This window comes from Alternaria incomplexa, assembly GCF_024043165.1.
Source record: "Alternaria incomplexa strain BMP 0042 chromosome Unknown scaffold_1, whole genome shotgun sequence".
Lineage (NCBI taxonomy): Eukaryota > Fungi > Ascomycota > Dothideomycetes > Pleosporales > Pleosporaceae > Alternaria > Alternaria incomplexa.
Genome location: NW_026249850.1, coordinates 3,186,380 through 3,202,855, shown reverse-complemented (window position 1 = coordinate 3,202,855; position 16,476 = coordinate 3,186,380). Strand labels below are relative to the sequence as shown.

General features: G+C 51.6%; 7 protein-coding genes across 7 annotated transcripts; 2 read left to right on the top strand and 5 right to left on the bottom strand.

Moving 5' to 3' along the window:
* Positions 1 to 885: 885 nt before the first annotated feature.
* J4E90_001145 (uncharacterized protein) lies at positions 886 to 2,121 on the bottom strand (the record flags this gene model as incomplete). The annotated part of the gene is made up of 1 exon (XM_051430736.1): positions 886 to 2,121. The coding sequence occupies one exon, from the start codon at positions 2,119 to 2,121 to the stop codon at positions 886 to 888; it is 1,236 nt and encodes a 411-aa protein (XP_051296223.1).
* Positions 2,122 to 4,047: 1,926 nt separating this feature from the next.
* On the bottom strand, positions 4,048 to 4,912 carry J4E90_001144 (uncharacterized protein; the record flags this gene model as incomplete). The annotated part of the gene is made up of 2 exons (XM_051430735.1): positions 4,048 to 4,577; positions 4,627 to 4,912. 2 exons carry the CDS (start codon positions 4,910 to 4,912, stop codon positions 4,048 to 4,050), a joined length of 816 nt encoding a protein of 271 aa, XP_051296222.1.
* A 675-nt stretch (positions 4,913 to 5,587) lies between these two features.
* On the bottom strand, positions 5,588 to 6,846 carry J4E90_001143 (uncharacterized protein; the record flags this gene model as incomplete). Its single annotated transcript, XM_051430734.1, has 4 exons — positions 5,588 to 5,938; positions 5,986 to 6,218; positions 6,272 to 6,556; positions 6,726 to 6,846. The coding sequence occupies 4 exons, from the start codon at positions 6,844 to 6,846 to the stop codon at positions 5,588 to 5,590; spliced, it is 990 nt and encodes a 329-aa protein (XP_051296221.1).
* A 1,234-nt stretch (positions 6,847 to 8,080) lies between these two features.
* J4E90_001142 (uncharacterized protein) lies at positions 8,081 to 8,981 on the top strand (the record flags this gene model as incomplete). The annotated part of the gene is made up of 3 exons (XM_051430733.1): positions 8,081 to 8,305; positions 8,358 to 8,572; positions 8,621 to 8,981. The coding sequence occupies 3 exons, from the start codon at positions 8,081 to 8,083 to the stop codon at positions 8,979 to 8,981; spliced, it is 801 nt and encodes a 266-aa protein (XP_051296220.1).
* A 918-nt stretch (positions 8,982 to 9,899) lies between these two features.
* On the top strand, positions 9,900 to 11,127 carry LAP1 (Leucine aminopeptidase 1; the record flags this gene model as incomplete). The annotated part of the gene is made up of 2 exons (XM_051430732.1): positions 9,900 to 10,091; positions 10,150 to 11,127. 2 exons carry the CDS (start codon positions 9,900 to 9,902, stop codon positions 11,125 to 11,127), a joined length of 1,170 nt encoding a protein of 389 aa, XP_051296219.1.
* A 2,009-nt stretch (positions 11,128 to 13,136) lies between these two features.
* On the bottom strand, positions 13,137 to 14,276 carry J4E90_001140 (uncharacterized protein; the record flags this gene model as incomplete). The annotated part of the gene is made up of 2 exons (XM_051430731.1): positions 13,137 to 13,810; positions 13,940 to 14,276. 2 exons carry the CDS (start codon positions 14,274 to 14,276, stop codon positions 13,137 to 13,139), a joined length of 1,011 nt encoding a protein of 336 aa, XP_051296218.1.
* A 743-nt stretch (positions 14,277 to 15,019) lies between these two features.
* On the bottom strand, positions 15,020 to 16,181 carry J4E90_001139 (uncharacterized protein; the record flags this gene model as incomplete). Its single annotated transcript, XM_051430730.1, has 2 exons — positions 15,020 to 15,708; positions 15,755 to 16,181. The coding sequence occupies 2 exons, from the start codon at positions 16,179 to 16,181 to the stop codon at positions 15,020 to 15,022; spliced, it is 1,116 nt and encodes a 371-aa protein (XP_051296217.1).
* Positions 16,182 to 16,476: the final 295 nt, after the last annotated feature.

The following is a 16,476-nucleotide window of genomic DNA, read 5'->3' as shown; positions in this document are numbered from 1 at the left end:
AGACATCCTACTCGGTCGACCTTCGCGGTACTAGAGTCTCGACGCTTCTTTTCCGGCTAACCTCATCCCTTCCTCTCCGTCAACAAGTACGCACCACCCTTCTCCTCCTCTACCACCATTGCCGCCAATCGCCGCTTTGAAGTTAGCTTTCGCGTACTCTAGAACTTCGGCATCGAAACTTCCAGGCTGAAGCCATACAGCAGGAATTCCAGCCTCCTTGGCCTCTTTGAGCAACTGCTTCGTCACTGTAGGTGGCGTAATCACTGACAGGGAGTAGCTGGATGCTGGTGGGTCCTGGAGAGCAGTCGGCGAGGGCACGGTGGCGTGAGCACGGTTCAAGATGGTAACACTCGGGCTTCGCGGGTTCAAAGGCGTTGCGGGGAAGGAGTGCTGGAGATACCAAGCGAATACTGCGATATCGTGTTAGAGATGATAGGATCCAGGTAGCACTGGGAGAGGATATTCTAGCGTACTCTTATGTCCGTATTTGTGTGGGTCGGAAGACGCGCCGGCGACCGCAAAGCGCGGGCTTGAGAAAAAAAGTTTCAGGGCTGCCTCCATTTCTGCGTCGCGCTTTTGGCCTCGCGTGGTCGGCATCTGGATGGTTTATATTTTGGAGGGTATGCGATTTACTTATAAAGAGTTGCATTGTAATGGTGAAGGGTACCAGGCTAGAGGGTGCCTTATCGATAACGCTCTATAGCCGAGGCACGCGTCACGTCATCTTCTGCGCTTGCATTGGTGGCATCTTTGCTACGCGCACCGTTTTGCTCCTGCGTTTATCAGCATGCTCACACCATGAGATTTCGTGGTGCTCTCTGACTGGAATGCGCGTCATTTCTGGGTTTGCATGATTCCCACATCTATCGAATTCTGATAAGAACACTAACATATTTCAGCGGCAAAGCGATGTGAAAGCTCCAAGGAGACGCGCGGGATCTCGACACTCAGCAAAGACTCGTGGATTGAGTCATTCCTCTGCGACTCCGCCTTTCCTTGCTCTCTTGGACCTGCCACATTGAGGCCCTCACTTCGCTCTTCGACGCTTCCTTCGCTTCTTTGCTCCTCCATACCTCGTTCATCGTCCTGAAATTCCTCGGCTTGCTCTGCATCCTTCACCATCTCGACCGCTGCGGGAGCTCGGAGCACAGGGTGTTCCTTGTTGGACATATCGATTACTGCCAGAAGATCTCCCTTTCGCGTTCGCGGATAATCATCGCATGCGCCCTGCCACTGTCCGGCTCCGACAGCCTCGTGTGCAAGCCGCTGTAGCTGCAGTGTATCGTTTGTGACCCACTCGATACTGGAAAATGGCTTCTTCCGCTGCAACCGGGCAGTGACAGACGGTAGACAGGCAGCGATAAGCATAATTAGGCCTCCGATGGAAAACATTAACATAAGACCGAGTACGTTGAACGAAGTATAGGAATCACTTCGGATCTTCTGACTACCACAGAGCGCTCGTGCTTCCGGAGACGTGGGCGCTGAAAAGAATGGCACAGCCTCTGGGACAACTGGACCGGTCGCTTGGTCGAGTATGGCCCTTTGTAAGTCGGCCATCGTGAATTTGAACCAATGCTCCAGCTCCAGCTCCCACTGATTGTCTGGTAAACCACCTTGCCCACTATCTGAGACATAATCACTCGCGAGAAGCGATCCGCCCTTGAGCTGTTTGACGAGTTCATGGAAGCCACCGGCCATATCCCTGATGGCGCGTAAGGACCAAAGGAATCTCTCAGAATCTTTGGGCTGTGGAAAGAGTGTTGAGGAGGCTATTCTTGTGGCCTCAAATATGCCATTCAGCGGCGTACAGTTTTCGACTTCTTCTAAGGATGGCCGGCAAAACTGGTATTGCTGAGCACATGCTAGTGCTCTGATTGGCAGCTCGGTAGCGTAAGAAGTCAGGTTCCCAAACTTCTGACCGCGGTTGACCACCTTGTCCAGAGCTTCAAACCATAAGTCGGTGACGGGTTCGAGATACCTGATATCCTTCATCTGAAGGAAGTACACACCGAGGTCTGCGTCAGGAACTTCTAGTTCCTGGATTGGCCGCCAGGCATCGTTTGAAAAGACTTCGTCGTTGTTGATAACGTTGTAGCGTGTGACGGCACTTGTACGCATGTTTAGTTGTAGAAGTATTTGATCGACGAGAAGGACTTACGAAACCGAGTACTCGCTTCCTAAAGGTCCTCGATGAGTGTTCGCATCAGCAAACTGAAGAGTGCACTCAAGGTCGTTGCTTTCACAGAAACCTTCATTATAGTGTCCATACAGGAACTGAACACTCCACTGGGGTTGCGTTGAATTTCTGTATGTGTACCCCTCGCCGCGTATTGGGGCACATTCGTTAACGGTTCGATAGAGAAATCTTGAGGAAGGTGGCGAATTGATACCTAGATCAGAGTGACTATTCAGGAACCCGGAATCCAAACGGAGGGCCGCTGTCGGAGAATGACATATCTTGTTTTTGCCCGGGAAGGGGCAGGAAATGCCAGTCGTGACCGTCACAGGGAGGGTATCTCGGACAAATTTGCGGCAGCTATCTGCTGACCCCGACTTCCTATAGCAAACTGACTCATAGTTGGCGCTCGCTCTGGTCCTACTGGCAATATACGATTGAGCTACCCGGTAGTTTTGTCCGGTGAACAGGGAACTGTTCAACGTAGCACACCTGTCACCAACGAGAAGAACCTCGCCACCCCTCGTAGTGGCTACTCGCGAAGAGAATACTCCGGCTGTGCTGAAAGCGCAAAAGGTCGCTAAGCTGAGGACTAGTGGTAATGACACCGATCTGAGTAAAGCGGGCGGAACCACCACCTTCCGCCAGGCCCAAGACATTCTTGATAGTCTCCATAAAGCCGCTGTACTGGTCTCGGAGTTGCGAAGTATCGCTTGCTTTTGGTGGTATAATGCACTTTGTGGTATCTTTCGGCTCATGTTCTGATGGATGGCGAATGAGACGATGGTCCAGAAACAGGTTCCAGTAAACGTAGTGAACAGCGCAAGGAAAGCGATGAGCAGACCGCCATTTTGAAGAGTAGTCGTGAGTGTGAGGCCGGCTATCGAGCCATGAGACCAATTTGTCCAGACTCCAAGGTAAACTGACTCGTGTTCGGATGCCATTGTATCTAGGTGACGTTTTAGGGTGACGAATATTATCTTGGAGATGTACAATAGATATACAGGGTCTTGTTAACGATTGGAAGTAGGTTATTGGTAATAGTATACAGTGTTTTTGTGGAAGGTATGTGTCTAGCTATCGAAGCAGATTGTAAAGAGTTGTGCATCGCCAGAACACGATAAAGTACGCAATGCAGCTCATAACTCTGCTACCTGCTGTCTCTTCTATATTTAACGGACGAGATAGCGTCTGATAGAGCGGTTGCGCGAACATACTTGTCGTTAAGATGCTTCCACGGTGTAGAACGAACCATTGGAAAGGTAGAAGCGACTTGCAGCGAGGCGCAGTTTGTTGCGATGATAGCATTAGCCGTATTGGGTAGTAGGCCAGAGCTAAGATCATAGGTTTGTGCTCTTCGAAGTGGGGGCGGGGAACGCGGAGAGATAAGAGGACGAAGGCACAAGGCTGAGCAGCGAAAGTCTCACTGCTTTTCCCACATGAAGATACAGACGTCAACTGTATGGGCAACATATTCCACATTACCTGCGATTTAATGCAGTGGTAAATCTTGGGAGGCTTCTTCACCGCACAATTACATCGAGTTTCAGCTCATGAGGGTCAAAGGCCTTGGACGCCGTGGCAATGGTGCCTGCGGATGGGTCAGCCTTCCCTGGATACACAGCATCATGCATATTATTATAAGCTATGCTGTAACACGAAGACGGAGGAGGAGTCGACACATGCACGAAAGGTCGATTTAAAATAGCCCCAGAGAATGAAAGGGTGCTCCCATGAAAACAATACTGGCATAGGGACCGTCTTCATTTGGGGGCTGAAAATTAGCAAACCATGGACTGATACCGAGAATAGTAGATCTGCGAATGTTGTGCGACAGCCGACGGCCTATCATACCGCAGATAGCGCAGCTACCAAGGCTGCACACCATCCTTGTTGATAACTTTGCCGCTATCCTCGTCTCTGTTCCCTTCCACAACATCCTTGATGAACACGCCCCCAATACTTGGGTCGCCCGCACCCCATTTCTTCAACATTTCCGGCCCCATGCCTCCCAATCCCGTAGCCAGAAATCCGGGGCTGATGCCAAAGACTTTGACTCCATCGACGCTAAGACTTTGTGTCCAGTCTAGCATCATCATGTTCATCCCAGCCTTACTCGAGCGATAAGCTGTTTGGGCCATGGATGGTGGCTTGGGCCAACCCTTTGGCGGCGGTGCGTTCATGAGCTTGGAATTGAAGCTACTGGAAGAGGTTTCGAGGGAAGACAGACCAGAAGTCACGAAGAGAAGCCTAGGGTGTTTGGAGGCTATCAATAGGGGCGCGAAAAGATGGGTCACTACTTGGGTGGAAGTGACGTTAAGGGAGTAGCTTCTGTCCCAAGCTGCGCGAATGCCTTTGGGGCTAGGGTCCTTGCGCATGATGCCATCAAAAGATCCGCCTACCACACATCAGTCTGCCGCATTGGAGAGACAGAGAACAGCACATACCGGCATTGTTGATCAGCGAGTCAATGTGACCATAATTGCTCTCGATGTTCTTGAATGCGTTTTCGATCGACGCATCGTCCTCAATGTCGATTTGGATGGGGACGACATCTGATTTGGCCTCTGAGACTTCACCTTTGAGCTTGGAGATGGCATCTTCGGCTTTTTCGAGAGAGCGACTACCCATCAGGATGGTGTGCGGTTGTGGTGAAGCATACAGAGCCTTTACGGTCTCGTACCCAATGCCAGTGTTGCCGCCCGTGATGAAGACGATTGAAGAGTCGGCCATTTTGTGTCAGGTGTCGTCATACAAATTCGTATACTGGTGCGATCCGAAATATCTTTGGACAAGATACCACCGTTTCTTCGTTGGCTCGTTGGCTCTGTCCTCCTCTTTATACCTAGGCACCCGAAGAATCTGCCCAGGTGGTGAGCTTCCTCGCCCGGAGTTAGGAAGACGTCACCCGGACTTAAAGTCCCCCGCATCGCACACAATCACACCACGCGTAAGCTTAATACCTGCATTGAGAAAAATATTGGTACCCAAACATCACTAGTAGATGTGATAAGTCGATCGCACGGTGAGGTGATGACGTTGCCGCCGACATGGATGTTGGACAGCTGGCAATCCGCGACCCCGGAGTTAGCCCGTTGTCCATAACACTCCATTTGAGCCGCGTATTCAACCATTTATTCGTTTACAAGCCAGTATCGAAGACGACCTGGATGAAGAATACACCGAGGGCGACTGATGCGTTTTCTACATTACTGCCTACCACTGGAACACATGTTGGAAAGAGCTTCCCCATGACTATACCCTATACGATAATCTACATCGCGCACGCGTAGAATGCACCTGGCACAGGGATCGAGCATAACCCTTCAGTAGGCACATCCTAGATAAATCCGTGACAAAAGAAATGAAAGGAATTTAGCTGCTCATCTTCCCACTGTCTAAACGGGCTCATCCACTTTGACGGCTTCCATCATTGCTGAAATTGCTGATAAAAACGACCAGGACGGCGCAGTATGCGGCACTGGCTGCAAATAGCTCATGTCGCTTCGCTTTTGTGAGCAAGCTCATGGCAGCAGAGAATAGCAATGTGAACACAACCAGAATCCCAACGGCGTCGAAGGTGGAGTTACGATCACCCACCGATGTCAGCTTGTACATGGCAACAACCGGGAGTACCAGGAGGATAAAGATGATGAGTGTAATGATCAGCCCAACAAGCTTCTTTATGCGAGACTGAGAGTAGTAGTGAACATGCTCGTCATTCGTCTTGTCGCGAAGTTCTTTCGTTGCGAATACCTTCTACGTTGTCTTTTAGCACACATCTGCAAAGGGTGGGAACGACTCACCTGGACGAGGCGATAATGTACCCTCTGGATGCAGGATTCGATGAGTCCGTCGAAACCGGACCATTCGCGACCGTGTCGGAGTGAAACAAGGTCTTCCTTACGCTTGATGAACTGCTCTTCTAGCTCGTAGCTAAGCGGCTTCTTGTTCCAGAACCATGTGCGAAAGCTGCGGTAGTCGCGGTTGGATGGCCGCTGGAAAGCGTTCAGCTCTCTAGTTTTGACGAGAATCTCATCTACATGCAAGACTTAGTAAACGTGATGCAAGGCGAAACGGTGAACAACCGACCGTAGCTCACGAGTTTGCTCCTGATCTTTTCTAGGAGGCTAGCACGAGGGCTGACTATGCCTTGATCCTTCGCAAACCTAAGATCGTCCTTCCGAGACCGCAGCCGATCCTCTCCTTCATTCTCTAGGTCTACCTCTTCTAAATCCTCTTCCAAACAACGTAGCTCGTCCTGCAAGTCGAGTATGACGCGAGCGTGTAGGTAACTGAACCCGCGATAGATGGACCAGCTGGATTCACTCGACTGGAAAGCCGCTTGTAGGGGGTAGCCCGTTGGGTACTCCTGTACTGCTTAAAGAGTTAGCAATGAGAATAAGGCTGAGTTGAGTGGCGGAGCTTACACGGTATGGTCTTTGTCGTCTTGATTTCTGCGTCGATCTGTGCACGCGACAATTTTGGACCTAGTCAGTTGTATTAATACCGCACATCAGACCTTGCGATGAGGCGGAGCACGAACGAATTGCCTCCTTGTTCACTAGCGTGACTGCACGACTGGTGATGTCCACGTCGATAATAGCATCTCTTGAGCTATCCGATCCACATTTTTCAACGTCGACAAAAGGAGTGGAGGGCTGCATATTGAAAAAAAAAAGCACGCAATGTTTCATTAGATGGGCAAAATTGCTTGACAGAAGCCGCAGAGAGACTGGAGCTTTAACACAATGTGGTCGTTACATCAGGCTGAGATCTGACAGCTGACTATGGAAGCAGGCCTTTTCATTGGGAAACGCTAGCGTTCCGGTGAAGAGGACTTTCAAGCAGCCCTCAAGTCATCCTCGGGAAACCAGGCTCCTTGCGCGTGCAATACGCCATCATAGTAAAGTTGGTATTTCCACGAACTAACAGGGCATTGGCTCGCAGCGACCGTGAATGTCTTGAAGAATGTTCTCGTGCCGCCTTTTACTACTGGTTCTGTGACTTTCATCTTGACTTTTTCTCCATCTTTGAAGCCTGGTTCACGCTTTGCGAGACTGGTCAGCTTATTTTCGATACAAGCAGCGCAGGGGCCGACTCACTTCTTCGGCATTCTCGTCCCGCGCCACGTTGGCTTTCTTCCGCTCGCCCTCCGTCACTGTGTCCTAAGGGAACGCGGAGGACTCCGGTCAGCGTGAAGCCACTCAGATCTTACATGGGATGGAGGGGTTCGTGTGACCTACCTGGGAGGACATAGTAGTTATTCAGTACCCTCGTGTCAAAGCCTAATCGTCTTGTGTACAGACTCTCTAGTCTGCGGATGGTGAGGCAGCGAGGCAGCGAGGCAGCGAGGCAGCAAGGCAGACTTATGTACTGCCGTTGTTCTTATAACATAGCCTCAAGACAAAGCAATTTATGTAGGCAATCCTGCGGGTAATCATAGACCTCACAAGCTGATGGGCCTTCAACCCAAGATTTGAGCCGCATGATCTCCGTTTGTCGAATCAAACGTGAGGCGTTGGGTCGTAGAGGAGGGTCGACCTACGCTGCGGTTGGCGAACCAAGTGGTGGCGCCGGAGGACGATAGCGGGGTCGCGTCAAGGTTCCCCAAGCCAATAGGTAACAAGGCAAACCGATAGGTAAACTAGACGAACATGTGTTCGAGCTGTTCAACATAGATGATGGGCGATTGCGCTGAATAGGATGTACACAGCCACACGAGGACCTTTGCAACGACTGGGGCTGCCGCAGCGAAATGCGCGATAGGATTAAATAAGGCCACGGCTTCCTGCTGTACCTCCCAGTAGTTGAAGCCTTCTCGTCATGACAGCCTCACGCCCGTCCGGTGTACGACAGGTGCACGCAACATGTGTCAATGCCGGTCAAAGCCCTGCACCAATGACCCTCCCACGTCAAAACTCCCCTACCGTTGCCCAAAGCGGAGCCTTGCTGCGTCCTGGCGATGATGCAGTGGCACTCAAGCGTGAAGCGGAAAGGCGAACTCTGTTCCAGAAAACATCCAATAATGCGCTCGACATACCGAATGGATACCGTAAGGTTGAAGTGCTCATCCTCCGGTGGGATGAAAGCATCGATGAGTTCAAAGACGGGCACAACAAGGAGGTGACTTATACTGCCCGTCAATACGAAAGACTGATACTAACATGCTGTCTAGGTTCAGAGGCTGAAATGGTTATTCTCCAAAGGCCTTGGCTATGGGGTCACAATCGCGAATATCAAGAACACTCGCAACCCCCAGGTCGCGTTCAACCTCGAGATCCTTCAGCATGTGCACAAACATGATGATGAGGACAACCTTCTCATCGTTTATTACACAGGACACGGTAGCCAAGTTGTTGATGGCAACGTCCGAAACCTGGAGCTATCCGCGTAAGTTGAATAGACCCGGGTCAGTTGCGCGAGGCTGACAGGGCGTAGGACAGAAGGATCGAGTGTCTCCGGTAATTTCGCACCAGTCGCTTTCTGGGGCCAAGCAGAAGAGCCTCTACGCACCCTTGCCACGGCTGATGTGCTGTCAATCCTAGACTGCTGTTGCGCTAGTACTGCAGCCGTCAAGGGTAGAAGCACCGAGCTGAGAGCATACCAGCTGTTGGCAGCATCGACATTAGAAGGCTACACGAATGAGCCTGGGGAGAAGTCGTTTACTACGGCCTTCTGTGACTCGCTCGAAGAACTGATCGAGGAGTCTAAAGAAGAGAGTTTTTCCGTCATCAAGCTCTGGGAGAGGATCAACACTAAACGAGCATCCAATGCTGCACTCATATGGGATCGCCTCTAACGATTCACGCGGAACATCGACCTGTACCGCCTCAACCCCAACACCAGAAGAGACGCATCATTCCAGAGACGGGATGCCGAGAAGTCTTCCCTACTGTTAAGACTATCCCTGAGAACGAGAGACCTGGACGACGTCAAGATTGACAAGCTTGCCCGACAATTGCATATCGCCTGCAAGACGTCGGGTATCCCTGTACGTCAACTGGAATGGGTGAAAATGGAGCAGCCAAATCCTGCAAAAGCCTTTCGGAAAGCGGTAAGGAAAGTGCAAGACAACTTGAAACACGAGAGCGCTCCTGGGAAGCCTAATGAGCAACAAAAGCAACAGGTAGAGGCACATGCAGACCAGGCGCCCTCGCCAGAACCTGAAGCGCGCGCACAATCCATGACAGTAGGGAGGGAGTCATTTCCACAAACTCGACCCGAAAAACAAAAGCTTCCGGGTCCGAACCACGAACTGTGTGCGACGTCAAGAGGCAGCATATTCTGTCTTCTGCGCATCTGAACAGGTCGGTGGGTGGCTATGGTGACTTAATCGATCCAGTTGTTTGGTGGCGGCGTTGGCAGATCACAGGTGAAGGATGCCCGGGTGTGCACGGGTGGGATTGATCGCGGCTGGTTGCAAATAGATGCGACGCGGAAGAAGATATTGATACCATAGACTTGTAGCTTAGTTGTTAGAGAGACAGTAGTGGTGCTTGAAGTAGCGCTGAATATGCAGCGTGAAGTATGAAGAGCTGGCTTCGAAGAACCTTCCAAGGTTGGATCCGGACGCGTGACCTCGTGACGGATGATCTACGCGCTTGGCTGAAACAGGACAGCTCCGCCGCTATCTCGGCATCATCGCGTCAACCCAGCCACCGTGCCAGCTGCCATTGACGTTATCACAGCTCTTGCTACCATCTACACTCCAGCAAACATGAAGTCAACGACGATCTTACTACCTCTGTACACTGCAGCCCTTGCAGCTGCATTTTCGCATCCCAAGGACCCCCAGGCGGTCCTGCAGGAGCCGCAGCTTACTATCATCGAGCCAGACGAGTATCTCATCGAGCTGTCACCGGGTGAGACAAGATGGGTTACAGAGGATGAGAAATGGGAGCTACGCAAGGTATGGCCACCCGGCACCGACAGTGGACGATGTGGAGCCTGCCGCTGACATGCTACAGCAAAACATTAACTTCTTCGACATCACGCACAATGAAGAGCTCGGCACACTGGATCGCCGGTTCAAGACCGAGAGCGTCAAGTTCCCAGAAAAGCCTGTACACAACGAGACCATCGTTCCCCTGCTCAAGAAGCTGGAGAAGAACAACATGCGCGAGCATCTCGAGACCTTCACCTCTTTCCACACGCGATACTATAAGTCCAAATACGGAGTCGAGAGCTCGGCATGGCTCCTTGGCCAGGTCAACAAGACTCTTGCGGATGCAGGCGCTGTCAAGGCCTCCGTGAAGGCGTTCCCGCACCCATGGGGCCAGTCCTCCATCATCGCCACCATCCCTGGCAAGAGCGACAAGACAATTGTCATCGGCGCTCACCAGGACAGCATCAACCTCTTCTTCCCAGCTCTCCTGGCCGCCCCAGGCGCCGACGACGACGGCAGCGGTACCGTAACTATCCTCGAAGCCCTGCGCGTACTCCTTAAGTCGGAAGAGATCCTCAAGGGCGAGGCAGACAACACAATTGAGTTCCACTGGTACTCTGCTGAGGAAGGAGGCCTCTTGGGATCGCAGGCCATCTTCCAGTCCTACGAGAAGGAGGCTCGCAAGGTCAAGGCTATGCTTCAGCAGGACATGACCGGCTACGTCCAGAAGACGCTGGACGCGGGCGAGCCTGAGTCTGTTGGTGTCATTACTGACTTCGTTGACCCCGGTCTCACCGAGTTCATCAAAAAGATCATCACTGTCTACTGTGGCATTCCGTATGTTCTGACCAAGTGCGGTTACGCCTGCTCAGATCACGCCAGCGCGTCCAAAGCCGGCTACCCGTCAGCCTTCGTCATTGAGTCCGACTTCAAGTATAGCGACAACAAGATACACACAACCGAAGATAAGATTGAGTATCTGAGCTTCGACCATATGCTTCAGCACGCGCGTATGACGCTTGCTCTGGCGTATGAACTTGCTTTTGCCAAGTTTGACTAGCGGCGATGAAGGAGGACAACGTTTACTTCCCGCCGTCGACATGGATGTTTCGTAGTTATTGCACGAACAGCCAGCGGTTTTGCAGTCATGAATCAACGTATTGTTAATGATCCTCCAAAACATCGAGCACTCCATGTGGTGTATATGCATGCGTCTGTCGCTGCACATGTGATTCGGTGTAGGGCGTACGTGCTAACACAATGCCCTAGTGGTGACCTGTTTACCCTCATCCCGGAGCCGCGTCCGCATGGCTAGCTGAGATTCCCGAACGAACGTTGCTCTCCCACATTCTGATCTTTCTCGGTCTGGTCAAACACGTCCCCGGTTCCTAGATACTATTCACACGTTGTCGTGGTCACTACTTCAGATGAACAAGATGAGTGCATGCAGGTGCAAGCAGAATCGCCAGAAGGAAGATGCATGGCGAACGTACCAACAATTACAAGAGTACGCTCTACCTTCACCTTTGCGAGTACATGGATTGATCTACAAATATGGCTATGCAACAGACAAGTTCCATCAACAACAAGCTTCAAGAATTGAAAAAGGAAAGAATGCGGCTTCTGGTCGAGAAGCGTGCTCTATACGCGAAGTATGTGGAAGAATGCATTGTTTTCGCTCTCAAACATACAACACACTAACGCATTCTTCCAAGGACGTCGCGAGCCACTGTAAGATCTCACAGTCGAGCTTGGAATATGGCCTTCTGCGATGAGATGCAACGTCTCTTGCCACGTGAGATACGCGAAATGATCTATGAAGAGCTCTGGAGCGCGAATGGCGGCGCAACCGCTCCTGTGCACAAGTCCTGGAGCCACCTGTGCGACCTTGTAAAGGAAGACTGCTATTGTAAATTCGGAACTTTGGAGGAATGTATTGGACACAAAGCAGCTCCACACTTCATCAAACAGTCCTACATTGGAATTGAGACCGCGCGCGAGGCGCTGGAGATGTGGTACAAGATGGTACCTGGAGGATCGAATTACCGCCACCTCTTCGCAACGACGCTTTCTGAGGCAATCCGGCTACTCACTGCAGATGCTTTCAAAGTTGGTCTCAAGCCTACAGCGGTACTGAGAGGACTGATTGTTGAGGTCCCCGTTAAGGACCTTGTTGCTAGCCCGGCCGAAGCGCAGGCCATGGTTGACCAATTACTTCGCATCGTTCATAAACGCGACTTCCACCTTTACATCCGACTGCCCCAGAGAAACATCCGACTCAACCTCTGGACCCCCATTTTTGAACTATTGCGACCCGTATTGACAGCTTTCAAGGAACACAGTCGGAACATACGCGTTCAATGGTTCTACCAACCAGACAGGACTTCGACTATAAAGTACGACCTCAACTCACATATCCGCCAAGACCACCCCTCTCGACTATCATTTGGAAGGATGTTCGATCCATTTCCGATAGGAACACTCTTGTCTTGTGGAATGTAATGCCACCTGCAAAAGCGGGACGTTGTCCAGGTATGGGGTTGCGCGACAAGGACATTCGATGCGATGACGAACGAATTACATCGGAAGGATCGTTCCTGCAGACGATCTTCTTATGCGAAGTAACGCATAAACGCCACTGACAACATTGTGTGATCCTAGAAGAACAAGTCTATGAGAGAGTCAGGGCACGTAGCATGGTCCTAACGTTCGCGACTCATGTGTGCATGCACAGCACAAAGCCGAGCTAAGAGGTTGGCCCTGCTTTGTGCTACGCGACCGAGCTTTGGGTCAGCCTTACTTCCAATTGAGCATAACATCAGCAACACGATTAATTGTTCAGTCAAGCTTACTAGAAGGACATGATGTGTGATTCAAAGAGTTACGGCCCATCCATCTATATGCAGGTGTAGATGCAGATGCGAATCGCAGCGGCGACAAAAATCATGAAAAGGTGTGAGTCCGAGATACAGAATCATGTACATGCCGTGTACATGAGTGAAGCAGACCAAATGAACAGACATGGAGTGCGCGACAGATCTTGAAGGAGCTCAAGAGGCCATGAGCAAGCTATACCAAGCCATAGAGCGGTCGAGGCAAGGTGCCACAGACCTGGCTGCCAGTGTTGCCAGCCTGGAGCTTCGCACCCTTTAGGCCAACATAGGCTTCGCGCCTGGCTGGATTGCCAACAGTGACACTCCAGGTCTTCAAGCCATAGTAGACCCCAATGTGGTGTACGAGCCAACGTCCGAAGCTGCCTCCAACGTCTTCCTCGGGTGTCTCAAAGAGCATGAGCTCCTTCTTGATAGCCTCAGCCTCTGTAGGCGAGCGGAGATCGTTCATCTGCCCGTTCCTTCCAACGAAGACGATCTCGTCGTCCTCGCTGTCCGGATCGGCAGGTAGGCCGTCTTGCTCTGCCTTGCGCTCCTTTTCTTCCCAGCCCTCTACGAACTTGCGCACTTCGCCTTCAAGGTCCATGAGCAGACCCTTGGCACCGCGTGATCGCTTCAGCTTCTCGCGCAGCTCCTTGGGTACGACACCGGGAGTTGTGGGCTTGTTGGCTACAGTCTTGGTCGCGGACTTTTGGGCGACGGCGGCGGTCTTGCGTTCGTTGGACTGGCGCTTGAGGCCGGCGTCCCAGAGCGGAGCGAGATAGTAGGGTACATTCTTGGACGTGTAGGTAGGATGGACCTCCCAGTCCTTCGGCAGCGGAGGCTCAGCGTAGGGGTTGTTTAGGAGGCGATCTGGCTAGAAATCAATTGACGCGTACTTTGAACGATGAATTACTCGCAGTGCATGAGAAGATCAGGAGATGGTGTCGTGATGCGCAAAGCGTCTCCAGCGGAATGGGGAGGGGCAGACCCTCAACGTACCATTCTCCCAACGCTGCCTGCGCCTTGACCCCTCTTTGCCGCGGAGCAGGGCTTCACGCCTCTTCAAGCTGTCGCGACGGAGTGGTTCCTTGCGATGATAGTAGCCACCCTCCTTTGCAGCTGCCGAGGCACCTACGGGGTGGGCGGCAGCGGCAGGCGCATCATGTTCGAGCGGTATCGCAAGCGTAACCGAGGTACCCTGAAGCGCATCACCAGGGGTGGATATAGCCACCGAGCTGAGCGCAACCGTTGCTTGCTCGGTCCACGCTTCGATGTCGATGGGCTGAGGCGGGGCAGCTGCCTGCTGAGGGCTTGAGGGAATATCGCCGACGGCCATTGTGGTGGCGTTGAGGGTGCGAACTACGGGAGGCGTGGTAGGGATGGGCTTCAACAAAGGGAGATGCTACGAGATCGTAGTAGATAGATATCTGAACAGAGGACAAGGAGACAGAAGTCTATTACCCAGTGAGCATGTGTTTAGGGACAGATGGCGATAAAGGCCGCGGCGCGATAGGAGTCATTAGGTCATGGTCGTAGTTCGCGTCATGCTCGCCAGCCAATCAAGCCGCAAACGTGGGGCAAGCCACATACCTGTAGGTACCATTCATGGATGGAGTAAGACAGCAAGAGTCACACGTCTACACGCAGTCATCTCTGCATTCAAGCAGGCCAAAAAGCGATGGAATAGCTGTTGAAAGACGTGGTCTCTTCAGGTATTACTCATGCCAGCTACGAAGCCGATGCAGCAGCTGTGTCACATGTGAATCGTCATCCGCAGAGCTTCCTCCCTCAAATGCTTCCAACTACTGTTAACTCCATCATTACATTGAAGCTGAATCGGTCAATACTGTCACTTTTCAGGACCATCATCACCGAAACTTGTGAATACATGGCCTAGCGAGGCTGTACGATCATATATGACCATGAGCGCAACGAGCTGCTTCATCTTCCTGCTGATACACCCACGCGTCTTGAGGATGTCTGTGTCAATGTATCGCATGATTCAGACCCCGCTGTTACAGGAGCTTAGTGTACATAGCCTCGTTGTTTGAGTAAGATAAGCATGCACACCAGCCAAGTCTACGTCTCGTCTGCCCAGAACTTGTCAATGTCAGCTGGGGTTGTGATGTCGTTACGTTCAGCAAACTCCTTCCAATCCAGCGTTGGCTGATGCCATTTGCGAATCGAGACGAACAGCTTCTTCGACGACCTGCGCTTCCCATTCGCACGACGTTTGACTTCCACGAGCGGCCAGTCCGTCTCTTGAATGTCTCCTCCCTTGCCCTGTATAGCTAGCTGTAGGCATTTGGTGTACCACTCTGGTAGTCCGTTGATCTCGACGTCTCTGATACCCCGAAGGGATGCCAGGCTTTCAAGACCGAACATGAACTTCCCAGTGTCTTCAGGAATACTAGGCTTTACGACCTGCTGCCAGGTAGGACGATCGCGCAGCATCCTCTTCATCTTGTCTTGTGAGACGAGCTGGAAATCAGCTTTCAGATCTTGCAAAAGAGACTTTTGGTCGGTGTCATCTGCATGCTCTTTCAGAATCTCGACAAGATACTCAAGTCTTGATCGCTGACGCTTAACCGCCCAGTGGCTATCGACATCGGGTATTACGTCGATATGGATGCTTCGCAGGTTACGTAGTAGAGGGAGTCGATCGGGATGACCGAGAGGTCCAAAGACGAACGGGCTCCGTAGTGACTTTGGCCACATGGAATTTCCATGTACAGTAAAGTTGTAGGTATTCGACCCATACATAACCGCTGGAAGTGTTAGTACAAAATGATACGAGCCAACGGGATGACTTACACTTGGTCTCATTGGAGACGAATTTACTCACTCGGAATAATTGTGTCTCGACCGTAAAATGGTTATAGCGGCGCACTTTTGTGTTTTTGTAATATGGATTGCTTCCTATCTTGTATGAGACGTCTTCGTCCTTTCGGAAGGCATTTGTGGTCCAGTCGGGTTCGTTGCTACTCGACCATCCATACCGCTCGAATGTAATTTCCATGTTGTGTGGGATCAGAAACGAGTATACGTGGATTCGCAGTTCCGCGGGAAGATCGAGCAGGCGGAAGCCTATCATAGATGGTGATGAGTAGTTGCGAGACGTCTGCTCAGTGTCGTTGGCATGCTCGAATTCGTCCTGGAGAGTAATGACTTCCTTTCCCTTGTATGTCTCGTGTAGGAATTCGACTTCATCAGAGTCTGAGTCGGTATTAGAGGACGTCATTGTTTTGCTGTAACAACGACCTGTGGATGTTGAGATCGTGAGCGATGGTTTGAAATATTCGCAGGAGGCCGACAATTTGAAGTTGATCAGCTTATCGACTGAGCGGTACCTTGGTACTACACAGCAAAGGCTACCTACGCCAAGACCCAGAGTTCTAACGAACCCGCGACCTTGAGCGAAGTGATCTGGCGCGACTGCTGAAGGATTATTCCTTGAAGACACGAGGAACGAGGACAATGTTACCAGTGGTAGCGTGATATACACGACGGTAGAAGGCGCGGTGTTGGGGCGGCAA